Here is a 17,330-nt window from a genome sequence, read left to right as displayed (position 1 = left end):
ACTGATGTATCTCTTTCTCACCTTTCTATGTGGATTTTATTTATTTATAAACAGAACATATCAGTTCTGAGAATTCTATCCCTGGATGGATATTAATGTGATTCGATCAAAAGCGCCGTTGAGTCGACATTTGAACCTAACAAACACACGTACCAACTTTCTCTCTACCACAATAACTCTCAGTATCTCAAACTGAACCAACATGAAAACGTGTTTTCCAGTCAATGCGCACATGCAATCATTGTGGCCACACTACTCATTTTCCTTTTTCTTCCTTTTTTTTTTTTTTTATTACCTCCTAAAGTACTGCAAAAGAAATATAACAATATAAAACTATAGGTAACAGAAATATAGATGTATTCGTATTGAATGCTAAAAAAAAATCCAAACTCAAGTTACAAGTAAGTACCCATTAGGATTTCCGGGACTCTCCATATAAATCTCATTCTCTTTACAACTAATCACGAAGCAAATAGAAATGTACATAAGCCAATGCTAAACTCGTAGTAATTGATTCAACTACTTTCTTCTATATGAAAAACTGAATGCAAGGGAACTTACTGATGCTTGCTTTCTTTGCTTAGTCAACTGGGTGCTTATCCATTTGACGAGATGTGTAGTGTGCAGAAAGCAAAAGCAGAGAAAGAAAAGCGCTGGCCACGAATATTGCATCAAACCATCGATGATAAAAATCAAACTGAATATCTCCGCCTAATACATCTGTTATTATCCCTCTGTGTGCCAACAAAAAACAGCTTTCAGTTATATAATCCACTTTCCATCTTCAGATCAGAAGAAACATGTATATAACGACACATTCAGCAATTAGTTTATTATTCAGTTTAGTTAAAGATCAGAGGACTCATCCGTACCTGTACTCATTTCTCAAGCTTTTTCTTATAAGAAGAATGGAAGACAAAAAGTACATTCCCATGATTTCCGATAGGAAAAGCACAACATTGCTTGAAGATCCACTCCCTACCCTCGACACTGCAAAGAAGAACTGTACAATCGAAAATATTCCCAAGTCATTCACCAAAACTTATATAATAGCATTCCAAACAAAAGCTTTCAGTATGTTGTCAGTTATGTTCCAGTAATTTGTAAAATCACCATACTACTGCCAATCAAGTAGTAGCCATCAATTTGTGCTATGGTCAGGTTAAAGTTTAATTGAGTGGATCCGTAATGCAGAAGATTGTATAAAGGGAAATGGAAGAAATCTTGAACGTTAAAATCAGAACTCACCTTCATCAGATTCGTCAAGAATCCCCTCACTGATATCACGATCAACATCCCAATAAACAACAGGGAAATATACTGAAAATAATAGAGAAAGAGACAGAGTCAGACCTAATGTTTGGGAAACCAATAGACTCATAAGGTGAATTGAGAGCCATATAAGCACTTTTCAAGATAGAAGTCATTTAAAATTCAAAGTCAAGCAAACCTGTGAGAGCAATGCAGCATCTACTCCTATATCAAAGAACTGCAAGAATATACTGATCATCATCGTGACAGGATCTTTTGTGCCCGCCTGTAAATAATCTAATTACTATTCCATGTCGTAAATAAGTAAACAAATGATGATAACGGATGCAGCCATTCACAATAAAGGGTATAACAAAACATGAGAATACCTCCTTGAAAACGACACTCTGTAGAGACTGCAGATAAACAAGGATATAACAGAGAAGTTAGAAACACTGGTTCACAATTACAACTGAGAAAAACATTTCACAAGAGATATTAACGACATTTTTATCTAATGAAACCATTACTGTCCTGAAAACAGCTACAAACTTCACATCCCAGAACCACACACAATGTAATGAGATCCACAAATTTTAAATCTATCTTTCCACTGAGATCTTTGAAAAATACTGTAAGAAACTCTGCATCATCTCTATTAAATAAACTAACACTAACCACAAGAATCCATAATCCATTGTTACGTGCATGCGGAAAATTTCAAGTCTTGCAATACTAGGATACATACATAGAGTTAGAAGTACTGAAGGCTAGCACCTCACATATAACACACAAAACAAAATTACCTTTAACATCTTATACACACAGTAGATGGAACACGCATAGCCAAGTAAGTTCTGCACATGACCCTTCCAAGTTCGAGAAAAAGCAGCAGCATCCTGCAAATGAAATGAAGTTAAATAAGTGCTTATAAAATGTTTATATTACAACACAACAAGACCACCAAGAAATAAACCTAAGTAACAGATAATTTAGTTGAAGATGTCATTGCCATGCCAATGAGTAGAATTCTGTAAATAAATTTAAAACTAATGGGTGCTAAAGGGGAACCTTTGCTTGGCGGAGTTCATAAATTTCCAAGAATAGCTGCTTTGACAGCTCTTCTAGACCTTCAACCTCCGCCTCCACTAGTTTGATATCTGTAAAATAAAAATATTAATGATTCGAGGAAATATCGCCAGATGGTATTAATATGCCGAGCTAATATCTCATATTATTATGTACACTATCAAATTCCAAGGAAAATACATGATCCTATGCTCAAGTTAAATCTGGTAACAGGGGGAAAACTGTGACAGCCCAACCTATTCTCTATCGGAACGTCTATATATTTCAGCTCACATAAACAAGATGAAAATTTAATCTGTCAAATAATTTAGACAGATAGTGCACATATAAAATCTAATGGCGTCAAAGATAGTGCAGATATAAAATCACTCTCTAGGAAGATAATGTTGTGCAGCCACAAATGCATCTGAAACTAAATCATATAAACTGACCTTGCTCCTTTTGGTCATCTTGAACCGACCGCACCACAGTTCCGACAAATCTTCTAAGGAAAGACCTACCCTTTTGATGCTGGAAGCCAAAACCACAAGATGATTACTTCCTAAGCTCATTTCAGAATTAACATAAAGAGAAAAGCATAATTATGAAATTTATCAGTCTATGCGGGAAAATTGTCTTTATGGCATTTCGACTGATGCAAAGAAAAAGAAGTGTTATGATAACAACAACCAATTCAGAGCCTGAAGAGCGTTTTAAAATTGAGTACATGAATACACAGGTCTGATAAGCATCCTAACCAAATCCAGAATGTTAAAGAATTTGAAACTTTAAATTATAATCACATATGGGGTGTGCTTAAATAGAAGAAGGAAACATACTTCTTCTGACACTTGACTTCGTTCCACCTCCACTTGACATAAGATAATTTTCTTCTTCTTAGCTATGCAAGTCTCAATTGATTGCATCAGTTGCCTTTCCAGCGATTTTATTTCTGATTCTTCAATCTCCCTATATGTTTCCAGAGAGAAAGAAAGACAGGAAAACCTGTTAGATCGCAAAATTTCCCAATCCAGCTACTCTTCTATCGCTGTAGAACCATTTACATAACAGAAGATGAAGCTACTTTAAGTCAAAATCCACAGAACCATTTGCCTCATTAAAGGATAAGTGTTAGAAGTAACATTTTCTGTCCACATCAACCCGGTCACATTTTGCTCTCAGTTCCAAAAATAAAGTGGCAATTGACGCATGAAGATCTAATTATGTCTATCTATTTATTCACTCCAGTTTACGGTGCCATCAGAGGAAAATACTCTATAGATAGCCGCAACAAAACTAAACAGCAAAACCATTCAAGATTAAGCACAAGCTAGAAGAAAATATAGGAGCAATGATAAAGGGAAGTACCTAATGAAGAGAGAAATATAACTGTAAGGCAAATTTACAGCTCCAAAACCCGATAAGACGGCCATGAGGGTGACACCAATGACCCCGATTCTGCTGACCAGTTGAGGCATTGAAAAAAAACCTTTCAAAATAAAAGGGTATCTAAGGTAAGTAGTCCAACAAGCAGTGACAAGATCTTAAGCATCCAAAACAAAAAGAACCGAGAGCATTTGTATATATAAAAGCTACTGTCGAGCATAAATAGACACAAGCATCAAGAAGGCAGGATACTTGATTCTACGAAATTATTCTGAAGGTATTTTCTACAATTATGCAATCATAGTCCGTGCCAACATGCTCAAATACTCCTTTCAAGTGAAGAAAAAAACATGATTCCTACTCCACAAAGTTTCAGAAGTACACTTGGTTCATAAATATGTTAATAAGATCTAACTGAAACTTAAGATCAACTTCCTTCTTGCCTACACAGTGTTGAAGGGAGAGAGAGGGTGTATAAACTCAAAGAGGTACCTTTGTCTGAAGGCATAGGAAAATGAATTCCCATGCGCCAGAAAGCATAAAGGAAGGCGGTCAAGAATAAAAAGGCCCCAACAGCAGCACGTTCCCTTCTAACACCTGAAATGTGGTGCTATGATATTTAATCAAAAAAACGAGAGAAGGAAGTATCAATTCCAAAAGGCAATGCATATACATATTCTTCCATATCAATCCAAATAGAAACTCGTGAATCATGAGAAAATCAGCAAATTAATTTATTCCAAAAGTTTCAATAATCAGGCCCCATCCTACAAGTTTTAGAAGACAAACTGATAAAGCAAAGGACAGTCCAACATATGCAAAAAAAAACTATTGACCCCAAGTGAGTAGCATCTATGCAATATACAACTTTAGGAATTCCTAGGACACTTGAAATGACACAACAGAAGAACATGAATACAAAACAGAAATATAGGTGGCATGAGGAAAAGGGCTTACCAGTATTGCGAAGCATCAAATAGCAATGATAATAGGGTAACATGAAAACAAGGAGCAGTATCAAACAGAAGAGATCCACCTTCCAGTTTACCATCCTTGCCCTGCAAAGATACAAAAAGAGTTATATATAGGTCCGCTGATATGTATCGGATCTAATGCAGAACTAAATTGATGTAATTTTCAAAGCTCAATGCACAGATTCACAGCCCTGTCATATGATGATGTAAAAATAGTAAAATTCATCAATGATGTTACACATTATCCACGATTATAAGTTTTCACATCAATCAATGCTGCATGTATTACTCATTCATCAAAACAGTAGTTGCAAGAAAAAAATTCTTAGGTCACCAAACGCAAGCCAAAATTCAGCAGTGGAACAATCGATAAAGTAAACAAGCAAGTGGGAAAGGCTTACTCTCTAGATAAAACAGGAATGATTTCGAAGAGAACGAGCTGCAAGAGGTTGCAAGAGAAGGCGAAGACGATGCTGAAAATGATTTGAACCAAGGCTCGCTTCTCTTCATACTCCTTGTAAAGCCTCCGATTGAGAAACCAGAGACCCGCCGATCCTAACAGACACAGAGATCCCATGACCAGTATCCCCTCGACGATCGCCCATCCGTAACCCATCTCCGGCGATCTCTCTCTTTCTCTCTCTAACAAGGAACAAGTGAGAAATTTTGGTTTTCTTTTTGCCCCAATTTCAAAGCTTGATCCATCAAACCACACTAAACCGGATCTCCGTACCAAATTTATTGATTTCCGGTACAAATACCCAAATCCAGAGAGACATTAGTAATGGAAATGCCTCGTTCCTGCCAAAACCTACATGAGGATTATTAACATTTTGCATTTTTCTGTGTGTCTGTGACAAAACTATGAGGCAGAAATGTGTACACTTCCCCCAATTTGAGTCTCAGTTCTTTCGCACTCTGTTCCAAATTGCTAGTCTAATTAAGGAATAAGATCTATTTGCTACCAAAACAGTAATGTAATGTATGTGTAAGTATACGTATACTCCTTCAAATATTATCAAGGCCAAAAAATACAATATTGTCCAATGTCAAAAATACAAAATACAAACACCATCTGGGAACTTATAAGACTATAAATAAATGGAGAAAATAAAACAAACAATGAAGACAAAACTCTGACGAAAGAAACAAAGCCAAGACAAGAAAACACCCGCTACCCGCAAATGCTAAATTGGATTATATGTAAAACAAGATTTGACACTCAAATGAAGAACAAAGAATAGATTTCAAACGAAAAAAAAATACTGAAGACAGTTTTTGATATATAAAATTATAACATGGGGGCGATCAACTAGTAGAAGCGAACGCAGCAAGAACGTTAGCTTGAGAAGGCGGTAGGCCACCTATGATTGGCTGCAACTGATTTCCATAAAGCGAGATCAGGTGGGAGAAAGTCCTGCCTACTATTGCTTTCACTTCTACTTTTTCCACTGGCGACTCCGCTACTTGTCCAAATATTTTAATCAGGTCCGGAGCATGAGGGAGGATCTGATTTTGGCAATCAAACAAAAAGAATTCACAAAATGCACACACCAAGTAATATTAACCCAAAGTCGAAATTTTTTTGCATAGGAAAAATATACCTCTGGGTTGGATGCCAAAACTAGCGAATATATACAGCTGTAAACAGCCATGGACTCTTCTTGATCTTCTTTTAGAGGTAGGCCTCTTAACAACACTGGAAGTACCTGGATTGTATTACTTAGGGATGAGTACAGTGTTTCCATAAGTATCAAGAAGTACACAAAAATATAGATGAAACTGGCCTAAGCCCCCAAGATCATACTTGATTTAGCGGGACTAGTTCAGGATGAACAACAATCATCCTTGCGGTAGCACCTGCTGCATTATCCCTAACTGCAAGCTCTGGTTCTGAATCCCCGAAAAGAGGGGAAAGCTTTCGTAGCACATCACCAAAATATCTTGTACTGAGTCAAGGGAAGACAAATATGGCATGGACTGACAATTTTCTTATGTTCTCCCAAAAGCCCAAGAGAAAACCGAGAGAAACAGTCTTTACGATTATAGTAGAATTGAATCATGTAACACGAAAAGGATACTTAAGAGCAGCTTCACCCCCGTTTTTGCAAAGCTCTCCAACACAGAAAGCTGCATTTCTTCTATTAGTTGCTTCTGGTGACCCCAATTCTTTGAGCACCAAGGGCATTAACCTCTGCAAGAAAAATACTCCCGATGGTTGGTTTGAATACAGCACACACACCAATCATAGAAAACATAAGATGAGAAAACTTACATCAACATAGGCAGAGATTGGAGGGCCCATGTCTTGAGCAACTTCAGCAAGACTTGCAACTACCATTGTCCTGTCCTGTGGGGGACGTGAAGCTTTCTACACACACACAAAAGTGGACCAGTGAGTATCAAAATTTCAATGGAAGAAGTTATGTCAATGAATACTGTAATCACTAATACCCACCGCAAATTTCATCAACGGCTCAAAGAATTTGGCAAAGACAGGTTCAAAATGAGAACCCATACACTTTGCAAAGGCGGGAAGGAGGTCAGAAACTGCATCCATGAGGACCTCATCATGTCCAGTATCATCATCGTCAATATCACTCTCATCTTCTCCGTACTGCTGGCAAGCTGCTTTCTCCGTCAGCAGTAGCAACGTCGCATCAACAAGGGGTGATAAATCTAGAAAGTAGAAACCATGTCAGCACAGGATACAAGAGTAAGATCAATTGAATGTCCTGAATTACATCAAACTGACTCCAACAAGAACAGACACCTACAATTTTGAATGGCTACGTAACCATAATCCTTCATGATATCCGCTACGCTCATGCAAGCCTGAGCAACAACCTCCTTGTCGTCATCTTCAGTCATAGTTTTGATATAATTATTCATAACTGTATCTGCAATGGAAAAAAATAACTGTCATAACTTCTTCTCGTCATTCTTGTTGTTAATGAGAAAAAAATGCTGTGTAGTATGCGTTACCAAGAATTTCATTTGCCTTCCCAGCTCCATCCTACATAAGAACAAAACATTCGGAAAACCATGGCTGGAAATTAGAAAAGAATGGAGAGGAATGGGGAGGAGAGAGAGTGGGAAAAAAGATAGATATATGCATGAGCAATTCTCTTACATTATGATTCTGGAAGATAGCATGCGCTGCAGCCAATATATCTGCAATTCCACCAGATAAAGAGTTATAAGTTCGGAGACTCAAAATAGAATGAGGAGCTGTAATGCCCCCATCATTATCAAGTCTAACCAATAGATTGGGTAAGCTTCTAAATTCTAACAGATCCGTTGAGCTTCATATATCTAATACGACTGTAGTGAACAAAAAATTGCAAGAGAAGAGGGCCTAGAGAGTTGACCACATATCAAACAAAGGCACGAAGGAAAACTAGCACATCGATCATATACACAAGTGTCAAAAATTGTTAATCATGAGGCCAGTTTACTTATTTTGGGAAGAAGCTATGAGTCTATCAAACAAGGGTTATGTGCCTAGGAAAATTAATCTGTCCCCTCCCACGGAAGAGACCCCAAGGGTTATGAAAGAGGTCTTCTGTGTCAGCACAGTTATGGCAATCAATGGATCAAGATGTCAAATGATCAATAGATAGAAAACTCACGTTTCAAACCAGTGACTGCTTGAAGCCGAACATCTTCATGAAAATATGCAGAATGCTTGTCCATAATCCTCAATGATTCCTCGAGGTAGCTTATAAGTGAGTTAAGGAGGCATGAAAAAGGTTTCTTGAAAAAAGACAAAGAAGAATAACCATTAAGTTACGGGAAAATTGAAGGATACGGTGCAAAAGAAGCTTTAGTGTGGAGTGCAAACAGGCCAAGTGCTTGAGTTGCAGCTGCCTTTTCATCCAAAACTCCTGTTCGAACACTAATGTTCCGAACTCTGGGCTCATCATGAGCATCATCATCAGAAGATACCCCACCAAAATCATTGACATGTTCATCGTCTGACTCATCAATGTCAACTGCAGATCCATCATCAAGATTGCACGACGCAAATACTAATGGCATAACGCGAGGTAAATACTGCGAAAAATGTACTTTCTGTTTACTTGAACCTAATCACTGAATTCAAAGCTATTATAAAGTCTCTTAGAAAGCAATGTATGCCTACCTGGGCAAAAGCGTCATCCAATATTTCAGCTATGTTGCTGAAGAATCCATGAGTATATTCTCGCAACTCACTGAAGTCCAATTCAAATCCCTGGTATTTTGTGATTGTGAGCTCTTTCTTTCACAAATAACATATATAGTTCAAAGAAAAAGAATATGGTAAGGCAATTACTGATATTGCAGCATCAATGAAAGGTGGCAAAATCGCCTCCATCCCTTTTCTCCCAACAGACATTGCGACAATCCCTACAAGCTCAGTAGACCTTGCACGGGCACGAAGATCCTCGTCCTTGCTGAGAACCATGTAAAACTTCATCAACTCTAGAACGCTCTCAGCATATGGATTGAATGCTTGCTCAGCAGCAGCAGCAACCGACCCTATTGCAGACTGCAAGCAAGTAGCACAAAGCTTAAATAAATATTTCAGATACCAGTTCAAAAGAAACTCTTGCAAAGATTTGTCAGTATACCATGCATGTCTCTTGTAGATTACGCGGGCTACTTTTGAGGGCGGCCATAAGCTTCTGCATTAAATGATCAAGCAAAGGAACAATTTCCTCTCCCATGTTCTCACAGAATGCTGCTAAAGCGTAGTGTGACTTTTCCTGTAGACAATAATGAGAAATGTTATGAATAACCAAGGTTACATGTTATCAAAGCAGAAAGGTGCATTTTCACAAAAAAAAAAACACAAACGACGCTCAGTTCGCTGCTTTAGTTATTTACCTTCACTTCCTCAGATGCATCTTCAATCGCAGTTAATAGGCATGGAAGAACAATCTGATAGTGTGACAGAATTTCGGGCTGAAGATGCTCGGCGAATTGGCCTATTGCAAATGATGCAGCCCCTCGAACCATTTGCTCAGGGTCTCTTAAAGCTACTAAGACTATATTAAGAACAGGTTCCATCTTCTCTTTCATCATATCAAAGCAACCCTCTGATATAACACCTAGAGCTGTTGCAGAAGCTTCCCGAAACTTCGGATTTGTATTTTGATAGTACACGGAAGCAAATTCTAAAACAGGGGGGAACACATGCTTTGGCAGGTTCATAGCTAGTGTGTCAATAACTTCAGCAGCTGCACGATCAGGAGCAAGATCATCATCGTCCTCTTGATCAGACGACTCAGCGAGTAAAGGGCACATAACTTTCAAAATTGGTATGACTAGCTTATGTTTTTTAAGGGAATTGTATTTGTACTTTGCCAACCATGAAAGTATTTGGATTGCCTGGTAAATAAATGGAGTAAGGTGTAAGGAATCATAACATCACAAGTTGAACCTATCTCAAGGGAAACAGAGTAATTCAGCTAACCTGGTGACGGGTGCTACTTTCCAGGTTTTGATTACAGGAAACTTCAAGAGAGAACTCCACGATTGATTTGACAGAATCTCCAAGAAGGGGAGCAAGAGATTCAATCAGTTCATCAAAAATTTCAAAAGCAAGTATAGCAACATCCTCCTCTCCAGATGCAAGACATTTCCTTGATACATTCAATATGCTGGGAATGAAGTCTCGGAACTTGACCTGATAGACATGACATAAGCATATATCCCAAATCAGTCTTTAAACTATCTTAACAAAAAGTTGTCCCAAACAAAATAGAAAAGTTACCAAGCCTACAGCAATGCATTAGATACTATTGAGACATTTAAACATGTCTATAACATTAACAAGAAAGAGAAAAGTCGCTAGATTTTACCACTTCATCCCCGTCGTTTGTGAATTCCAGAAAAGAACCCACCGCCCTGATAAATTACAGAAGCTTGTAAAGAGTAGAAATAAAAGGTCCAAGAGAAGAGGAACATGTTTTGTATATTCCAGAGAAAGTAAATTACTTGAGAGCAGCAATTCTGACTCGACTGCTGCTTTCATCTTGCATACACTTGAGAAGAAGAGCCTGCAAGTCCGCAAAATATGGCCTAAATGTGTTCCCAATCGTTTCTGTCAAAGAGCTGAAAAGGATCAATGCTACCTACAAAACAAACAAAAAAAGATTAACCAAAGTGAACCAAAAAACTCATCAAATAGAAAACATGAGACAGAGAGTTTCACAAGAAAGTTACTTCACGATGGTCTTCTTGAGAACTCTGACTACACTGGAAGAGAAAAGTTAACAAATCAGGCCACTCTCCAGCAGGAACAGCGTACTTGGCTACTACACTCACAACATTGGCACTCGCACGCCTCACAGGTGGACTGTAAAAAAAATCCAATAAGAATCAAAATAATCAAATCCCAATCGAAACAAGAGAAGAAGTAAAAGTGAGAGAGATGAAGTAAGGTTCTACCTATTCTCCACAGTGATACTCTCGATTAAGGATTGTTTAACAAGCTGTTTAATCTGAGGAGAAAGCTTAGCCCAATGTCCGGTGATTCTTTTGCGGAGGAGTACGGCGGCGAGCTGGCGGACGTTAGGGGTTTTAGCGGTGCGGAGATGCTGAATGAGGGCGGGAACAACTTGAGGATCTTTGGCAAGACGCTGGATCTGATCCTCAGCTTGACGACGAGCATCATTGTCCGGCATAAGGAACTGGATCAACAGAAGCTCCAGAGACTGCGCCATGATTTGCAACTCGATTGATGAACTCTCTCCCGAAGAAGAAGAAGCAGACAGAGGCTGCTCGCTCAAGTAGACAGCGAATAGGGTTTTTTTTTTCTAATGTTTTGTTTTGCCCCTTTTTTATTAATTTGCGAGGGTTTTGCTTATTTTGCCACATTAGTAGTTTAATTATCCACTTTTCTATTAGTGGTAAAACTTAATTATGAGTTTGACTAGAGTTGTTGGCGCCTCACTCGTATGACATGGGAGCGAACCAGAAGCATTAAGACCAAAGTAAACGTAGATCTTGCCTTGGTCATACTTATGTTAATTTGTAATTACATATTTTTGCGGTTTTATACAGTATCGTCTATTTGTAAAGAACCAAGTGTAAAGTGATGAACAAACAAATGTGTTTTTAATAGCAGAAAAGCTCAATATTATTCAACAAGGTGTGTGTAACGATTCTTATCGACTGCAACTCAAAAACGCTGAACAACAGCAACGAATGGTTATAACTTAATTTGTAAGAGTTAAACAAATCTCTCTTTAAACGAGTATGAGACCTATATGATATGTATGGTTTTTCTATATCCCAAAGATATTTTACATCTCAATGTCTTCGAGTTCTGGTAAAGGAAACCTAAGAAGAGCTGCTATTCCAGTCAGCTGTGCCAATTCTGCAAGTTACATCAAAACTTGTTAATTAAGTGTTTGGCACAAAAACAAGATCAAAATCACACAATTCACTAATATAAGAAAGAAGGGCTAAAGAAGAAAACACTAACGTTCCCCTGACACATGCATCGCGGAAAATATAAAAGCCTCTCCTCCCGAACCTTTCACCGACTCCACCAAATTCACATACTGCTTCCTTGTTTTCACGTCAGAATTCCTGGGCCAAATTTACATATTTATTAGCTCACATTTACCTCTTAAAACTACAAAAGAAAACGCATTAAGATTGGTATTCTCTTTCCATTACTAAACCTGAAAAGCTCGTCCGTAATGAGAAGTGTTTGGATTGCCATTCGTTCATGAGCAACTTCCACGTGTTTTGGTCCATAGCATGCCCGATCTGGATCCTGGATTCCAAAGCAAAATAGTGTTAAGACACATTGAGATTCTTAATATTAAATGAAAATCTTTCTGTTTATCGCAAAATAAGAAAAAAACTGACATTTGAAAGCATGCTGTGGAAATCGTTGAGAGCTTTGACCTGCAATAGGCAAATTCACATCAGACAGGTGGATGACAAAGGTACATTTCAAGAGCTCAATGCAGAAAACAGAAAACAAAAGTCATGGAACAGTGAACACAAAATGTGATATAAAAAAAAGCTTTTTCCATCCAGTTCCATCGACCATTCAGTTAACAAGAACTTTATCCACCAATATCTAATCTATTACGACTGACCTCTGAAGCTAACCTAGTTTTCAATGAGCATTCAACGATGGTAATGTATCAGCTAAAGTAACATTTAAATTTACCTCTTTTGCTGCTTTTGTATCTTTAATCATATTCATCACGTTGGGAGCATGGAGAACCTCACCCAGGCTGTGTCTGCGCACCAAAACATAATGTTAGAAATCAAAGACAATTGCATGAGCTGAATAGCGGGCTGATTAGAGAAGTGGCCAAGCAAAAGAAATACAAACAAGTAGAGGAGACCCGTTAACACTGATACCAACCGCAAACATAAATTAAAACATAGTTGTAATCTGATCAATTTGGAAATTGTTATACAAACACGGAAGTGTGAATTTTCCGGCTACACTAATTATCAGGATTAACCAGCAACGAGCAACTCGGATCCACAGCATAATTCACACATCACTGTTCCACACCCTTAACGTTTTAGCATGTTATCTCATTTGAGACTCAGCTTTCAGTGGTTTTGTTGGCATGGCAGAACATTATTTTGAAAGGTTAGTGAGCTGTTCTACAGAAACACTACCTATATCCAGAGTTTGCGTGCACCAGAATTATACGTGATTTGTTCTCAATGATAGATCTCAACTGTCTTCTTTCTGCTTCCAACAATAAGTGGCGATGAAACTGATCCTGAAGATAAGAAACAATTACATGTTCATGTGTGTCGTATATATATGGGAATTTGTAACCCTTGTAAATGTTTTCAGCAGGTATAAGCTTGTTCAGCTGGACTCATGTAAATTTAGAAATAGTCTTTAAGAGGCAAAAAAAAACCTTCGTAAAGCCGGGACTTGCGATCACTGCACAGCGAACGACACTGAAGTCAACATGTTTCAAAAAGGCCTGCGATATTGCAATAGAATTTTAGAATATGTGTAACTCTGGTGTGCTTTCTATTTGGTATGTGTTAGAAAACATCAACGTTCTAAGAACTAAAACAAACCTGCAGAACATTCTCGAAGAACTTCTTCAAAGCCTACAGAAAAACCACAAAAACAAAAAAAATGGAATCGATTATTTGTAATATAAAATTCTATTAACCATAGTTTTGGGCACATATATGTCAAAAAAAGTGAAGGAACATACAGATTCGTAACCAGCAATTGCAGGTCCATGCTTCCTAGGTATGGATGTTTCTATTCGTGCACGACTACTTGTCACACTGCCAAACAAAACAATAAAGTAAGCAACAGAAATGGATGGTTCTATTTGACCCCCTTCATACTTTGTTCAGACAAAACTACCCAAGCGAAAAAAAGAAGGAAATACATGCCGACAAAACACAAACTACAGTAATAACAAATTTCACTGACAATGGACCTTCTCAACTGCAATCAGTACCTTCTGCCGACAAGGAATATCTGTCCCAATCCTTCTTGCAGTAGAACAACAGCTAGGTCAGCACTGGCAGCAGGATCTGTGTAAAAGATAAGTGAACAAAAAAAAAACATGATATATGATATATAGACCCCATTGCAGTTTTGTGGTAATAAAAATTAAGAGGTGATATCATTTGAGCAGTATACCTGAGGCCTGCTTAAGTGTATCAAGAGCCATTGAGTCCCATAATTCCTGCAAATTGGCCATGTACAACAACCGATTACAAATGAAGTTTTCACATAAAAAGAGAAAGATATTATCTTGCAAACTGTATTTCACGCTAGATGAGTGTGCACCGCGTTGTTCATATTATAGAAACCAGATTGCAAGATATATCCTGTCACACTTACAAGGTAGAAATAGAACAGAACATCTGGATGATTAAATTAGTAAAAAGAGGACATCTACCTTTCTCAGTACAGAAGGTCGTTTCAGCTCAAGCTCCAAAGTATGGAATGCACCAATCTGTGATACAAAACGAGCTTCAGCACCGGGAAAAAAAAATTACAGGGTAAGAGTCAGCCTCACATCTACCTTTACGTGCTCATTCTCCAGGATATTCTTCCCACGTATGCGCAAAACAGCCGCGTCTTTGTCATAGTTCACCTCCTAAATGATTGATAAAGAATTGAAGACAATCAGACCATGAAATTAGTTAGACAAAGATATCTTCCACTGTCAAGAGTGCCAAGATTAAAAGGCCAAAAACAACCAAAAAAACAACATATGTAAGAAATATCGATTTTATAACGCAGATGAATGTAAGGAAATATAGTGCATTTATGGTCATTGCGGTTCTAAGCATGATATTCTTAAAAATAGTTTTCTGCAACACAAAGGTATTAACAAATTTTCAATCCAATCCCTTAAAAATATACCTCAACTTGTACTTCCAGCTTCAGTTTAACACGTTCAGAGTCTCTTCCCCCGCCAGGTATCTCTCTTTGAACTTTTCTGATAACAGGCAAATAAATCCGTAACTACTAACTCCTTGCAGGATACTATCTCGGTTAAACCAAACACCAAATTCCTTTATTCCTTATGGATTTTCACTAAAATCTTACAAATCAACGAAATTCTAATGTGATACATGATTCAATGAGAAAAAATCAAAGCATGTTTGCCTAACCATTCAATAGCAAGAAAGGGCAGTGAAAACTGCAAGAAGAACTTACCTAAAAGTGACAGCCATTACACTATCACCAACAGCAATCAGGTTATAAGCATACCATAGATCATCAGAGTCCTCCGCCACCATCTACCCTCAAGTTAAGCCAACAAAGCATATGAATTGCAGTTATAAAGTAAGTACTGAAACATATGAGCACAAAAAAAAAACAAAAAAAACAAATCCCAGATGAAGAAGGAAGCAATCAAACCTTAACGCTTCCGGGTCCATTACGAACAAAATCCCTATGAACGATCTTCATCTCTCAGGCCTTTTGAAAAGTATGTCCACTAGCAGAGTCTGTAGACACATAGAGACAGATATTAACACTAGTCTCAAAAAGGTTCAATTTTTAAGTTCTCAGGTCTAACAGAATTTAACAGAAAAAATCGTATCAGACTCAACCAGATATGATGCACCACGGAATTGGTAAAAGCTAAGAAGCAGAGACGGGGAGTTTAATAGGCATAAATTACAAACCTTTATACCGGATACAGGCTCAGCTCAGGATCCGGCTCCGACTTGGCAAGAACTTCATATCCGTGGTCTTTCGACTGAAACTTGTGAGGCGAGAGTGGATAAGTTGAAATCTTAAAAGCCAAAAAAAGGCACTGGTCGTAAGCTGCAGAGAGAGATTCAATCCGAACACACGCAGTTTCGATTTCGACAGATCCGTTTTCACAGCTTTTCAATTAGAATTAAGCTCTTTGTGCTATCATCGATGTTTTTAGTAATAAGTAAATCTATTTGTTCTTTACTTTTTACCAAATAAGAATAGAAATAGGAAAACCATATGGTAAAAAGGAAAAATAGAAGTAGAAAAATCATGAATATTCGGAAAGTGTGCCGAAATAAAATAGGAAAAAAAAAGAATTAAAAATTATATACTATTTGACATGTATTAAAATTTGATTAACCAATTAATATATGTTGTATTTTCTAAAAGAAATTCAATCTTTTAATAAATAAATATATATATATATAGGTTACCCGTGAATGTGTGATACAATTAAGACATACAAGTAAACATAATGCAAAAAGAATTTAACCGTCTAAACTTTTGTGATGCATCTAAATTAGCTTATTGTATAAAGTTATTTTGAAAACCGGAATGTTGGACATGTTCGTTTGTCGGACTAGCAAGCAAGCAAGAAAGAGCAACCAAACGTTATGAAGAAGACTAGGCTAAGGATATAAAGATAACTAAGAATATATTGTACTCCACACATTGGTATCCGAACTCCACTATATGTGTGCTCATCAAAAACTAGGCCAAGGGTATAAGATAATTAAAAATTATTTTGTTCAGATTGTTACAATCGACTATGTAGGCCGACTAATATAACATCAGCCAAGTTGTGAACGCGTCAAGCTTGATACAATCCGTATCAAATTTTATAATCGATACTCTTTTGCTTTTTTTTGTTTGCTTTTTTTTTTCTGACACCAAACGGTACTCTGTTTTTATTAATATTCTAAATACCTCTTCCTCCAAATCGAAAAAAAACCCAATCATATGTCCAACAATAATGTGTAACTAGAGCTCAAATCATAGATTAGTCAAAATTCTTATAACGCCATCTCCTTGTTATAACAATAATGCGAAGTGCAACAAAACCCCAACCAACACAAATATATCATACTCATTGTGTCCAAAAAAAAAAAAAAAAAAACATATACTATTTCATAGATTCGTCAGAGACAATCGTATTTTTTCTAAAATAACAATAATGATACCGACAACTAAATAATAGATCCTAACTGTAAGTTAAATCCAAGATAACTCCATAAAGTAGTTCAGGTAAAGGGACATTTTTCCCAGTAAGTTGTTTTTTGGGTCTTCAGAATCACAATCATTGTTTGCAAATGGGATTAGAAAACTAAGTAAAACCGAATACCAAATTTTGTAATCAGTCCATTATAATGTTTCACCATGACTTAGTATTTTCAAGTTTGGCGGAGAAACAAAAAAAAAAAAAAATA

At 37.2% G+C, this 17,330-nt stretch overlaps 3 protein-coding genes across 9 annotated transcripts; all 3 read right to left on the bottom strand.

The window, feature by feature from the left end:
* Window positions 1-13: 13 nt before the first annotated feature.
* LOC104717468 (GPCR-type G protein 2) lies at window positions 14-5,534 on the bottom strand. 7 transcript variants are annotated; one of them, XR_756230.3, is made up of 15 exons: window positions 5,081-5,534; window positions 4,663-4,763; window positions 4,198-4,302; window positions 3,688-3,808; window positions 3,159-3,288; window positions 2,772-2,850; window positions 2,323-2,411; window positions 2,058-2,150; window positions 1,641-1,667; window positions 1,451-1,537; window positions 1,249-1,320; window positions 873-1,003; window positions 562-734; window positions 410-457; window positions 14-306 (listed from the first exon to the last, which is right to left on the bottom strand). XR_756230.3 is itself a non-coding variant. In XM_087470372.1 (14 exons), exons 1-13 carry the CDS (start codon window positions 5,293-5,295, stop codon window positions 581-583), a joined length of 1,404 nt encoding a protein of 467 aa, XP_087326498.1. In that variant the 5' UTR covers window positions 5,296-5,534; the 3' UTR covers window positions 14-306; window positions 562-580. The 7 variants fall into 7 exon arrangements, 4 of the variants coding, with proteins under 4 accessions (XP_087326498.1, XP_010433340.2, XP_087326500.1 ...); XR_015569126.1 differs by having other exon boundaries at window positions 4,198-4,315; window positions 5,081-5,337; XR_756229.3 differs by having other exon boundaries at window positions 410-734.
* Window positions 5,535-5,662: 128 nt separating this feature from the next.
* On the bottom strand, window positions 5,663-11,628 carry LOC104717466 (putative importin subunit beta-4). The gene is made up of 20 exons (XM_010435030.3): window positions 11,115-11,628; window positions 10,890-11,022; window positions 10,662-10,798; window positions 10,526-10,571; window positions 10,138-10,350; window positions 9,549-10,052; window positions 9,293-9,427; window positions 8,995-9,210; window positions 8,824-8,913; window positions 8,491-8,735; window positions 8,312-8,400; window positions 7,813-7,853; window positions 7,665-7,695; window positions 7,457-7,579; window positions 7,138-7,358; window positions 6,955-7,050; window positions 6,761-6,873; window positions 6,487-6,622; window positions 6,284-6,388; window positions 5,663-6,188 (listed from the first exon to the last, which is right to left on the bottom strand). The coding sequence occupies exons 1-20, from the start codon at window positions 11,387-11,389 to the stop codon at window positions 5,988-5,990; spliced, it is 3,150 nt and encodes a 1,049-aa protein (XP_010433332.2). The 5' UTR covers window positions 11,390-11,628; the 3' UTR covers window positions 5,663-5,987.
* A 133-nt stretch (window positions 11,629-11,761) lies between these two features.
* On the bottom strand, window positions 11,762-16,659 carry LOC104717465 (protein PELOTA 1). The gene is made up of 17 exons (XM_010435029.3): window positions 15,828-16,659; window positions 15,559-15,647; window positions 15,355-15,437; window positions 15,058-15,133; window positions 14,714-14,788; window positions 14,588-14,644; window positions 14,326-14,371; window positions 14,141-14,216; window positions 13,886-13,961; window positions 13,743-13,775; window positions 13,574-13,642; window positions 13,323-13,429; window positions 12,856-12,928; window positions 12,546-12,584; window positions 12,356-12,450; window positions 12,154-12,260; window positions 11,762-12,045 (listed from the first exon to the last, which is right to left on the bottom strand). Exons 2-17 carry the CDS (start codon window positions 15,607-15,609, stop codon window positions 11,972-11,974), a joined length of 1,137 nt encoding a protein of 378 aa, XP_010433331.1. The 5' UTR covers window positions 15,610-15,647; window positions 15,828-16,659; the 3' UTR covers window positions 11,762-11,971.
* Between the last annotated feature and the right edge of the window lie 671 nt (window positions 16,660-17,330).

The sequence above is a fragment of the Camelina sativa genome, chromosome 10 (assembly GCF_030686135.1).
Source record: "Camelina sativa cultivar CO46 ecotype springtype chromosome 10, ASM3068613v1".
Taxonomy (NCBI): domain Eukaryota; kingdom Viridiplantae; phylum Streptophyta; class Magnoliopsida; order Brassicales; family Brassicaceae; genus Camelina; species Camelina sativa.
This window is presented reverse-complemented; position numbering and strand designations above follow the sequence as displayed.

Excerpts from the sequence above, each read along its gene's own strand:
- LOC104717468 (XM_087470372.1), bottom strand. The coding sequence starts at position 5,295 with ATGGGTTACGGATGGGCGATCGTCGAGGGGATACTGGTCATGGGATCT. Across the intron at positions 1,668-2,057 it reads GTGTGTATAAGATGTTAAAG|TCTCTACAGAGTGTCGTTTT; the intron begins GTAATTTTGTTT and ends GTTTATCTGCAG. Across the intron at positions 1,538-1,640 it reads AGAGTGTCGTTTTCAAGGAG|GCGGGCACAAAAGATCCTGT; the intron begins GTATTCTCATGT and ends GATTATTTACAG.
- LOC104717466 (XM_010435030.3), bottom strand. The coding sequence starts at position 11,389 with ATGGCGCAGTCTCTGGAGCTTCTGTTGATCCAGTTCCTTATGCCGGAC. Across the intron at positions 11,023-11,114 it reads AGTATCACTGTGGAGAATAG|TCCACCTGTGAGGCGTGCGA; the intron begins GTAGAACCTTAC and ends TTTTTTTTACAG. Across the intron at positions 6,389-6,486 it reads AACTAGTCCCGCTAAATCAA|GTACTTCCAGTGTTGTTAAG; the intron begins GTATGATCTTGG and ends AATACAATCCAG.
- LOC104717465 (XM_010435029.3), bottom strand. The coding sequence starts at position 15,609 with ATGAAGATCGTTCATAGGGATTTTGTTCGTAATGGACCCGGAAGCGTT. Across the intron at positions 15,438-15,558 it reads ATGGACCCGGAAGCGTTAAG|ATGGTGGCGGAGGACTCTGA; the intron begins GTTTGATTGCTT and ends ACTTGAGGGTAG. Across the intron at positions 13,430-13,573 it reads CAAGTCCCGGCTTTACGAAG|GATCAGTTTCATCGCCACTT; the intron begins GTTTTTTTTTGC and ends TCTTATCTTCAG.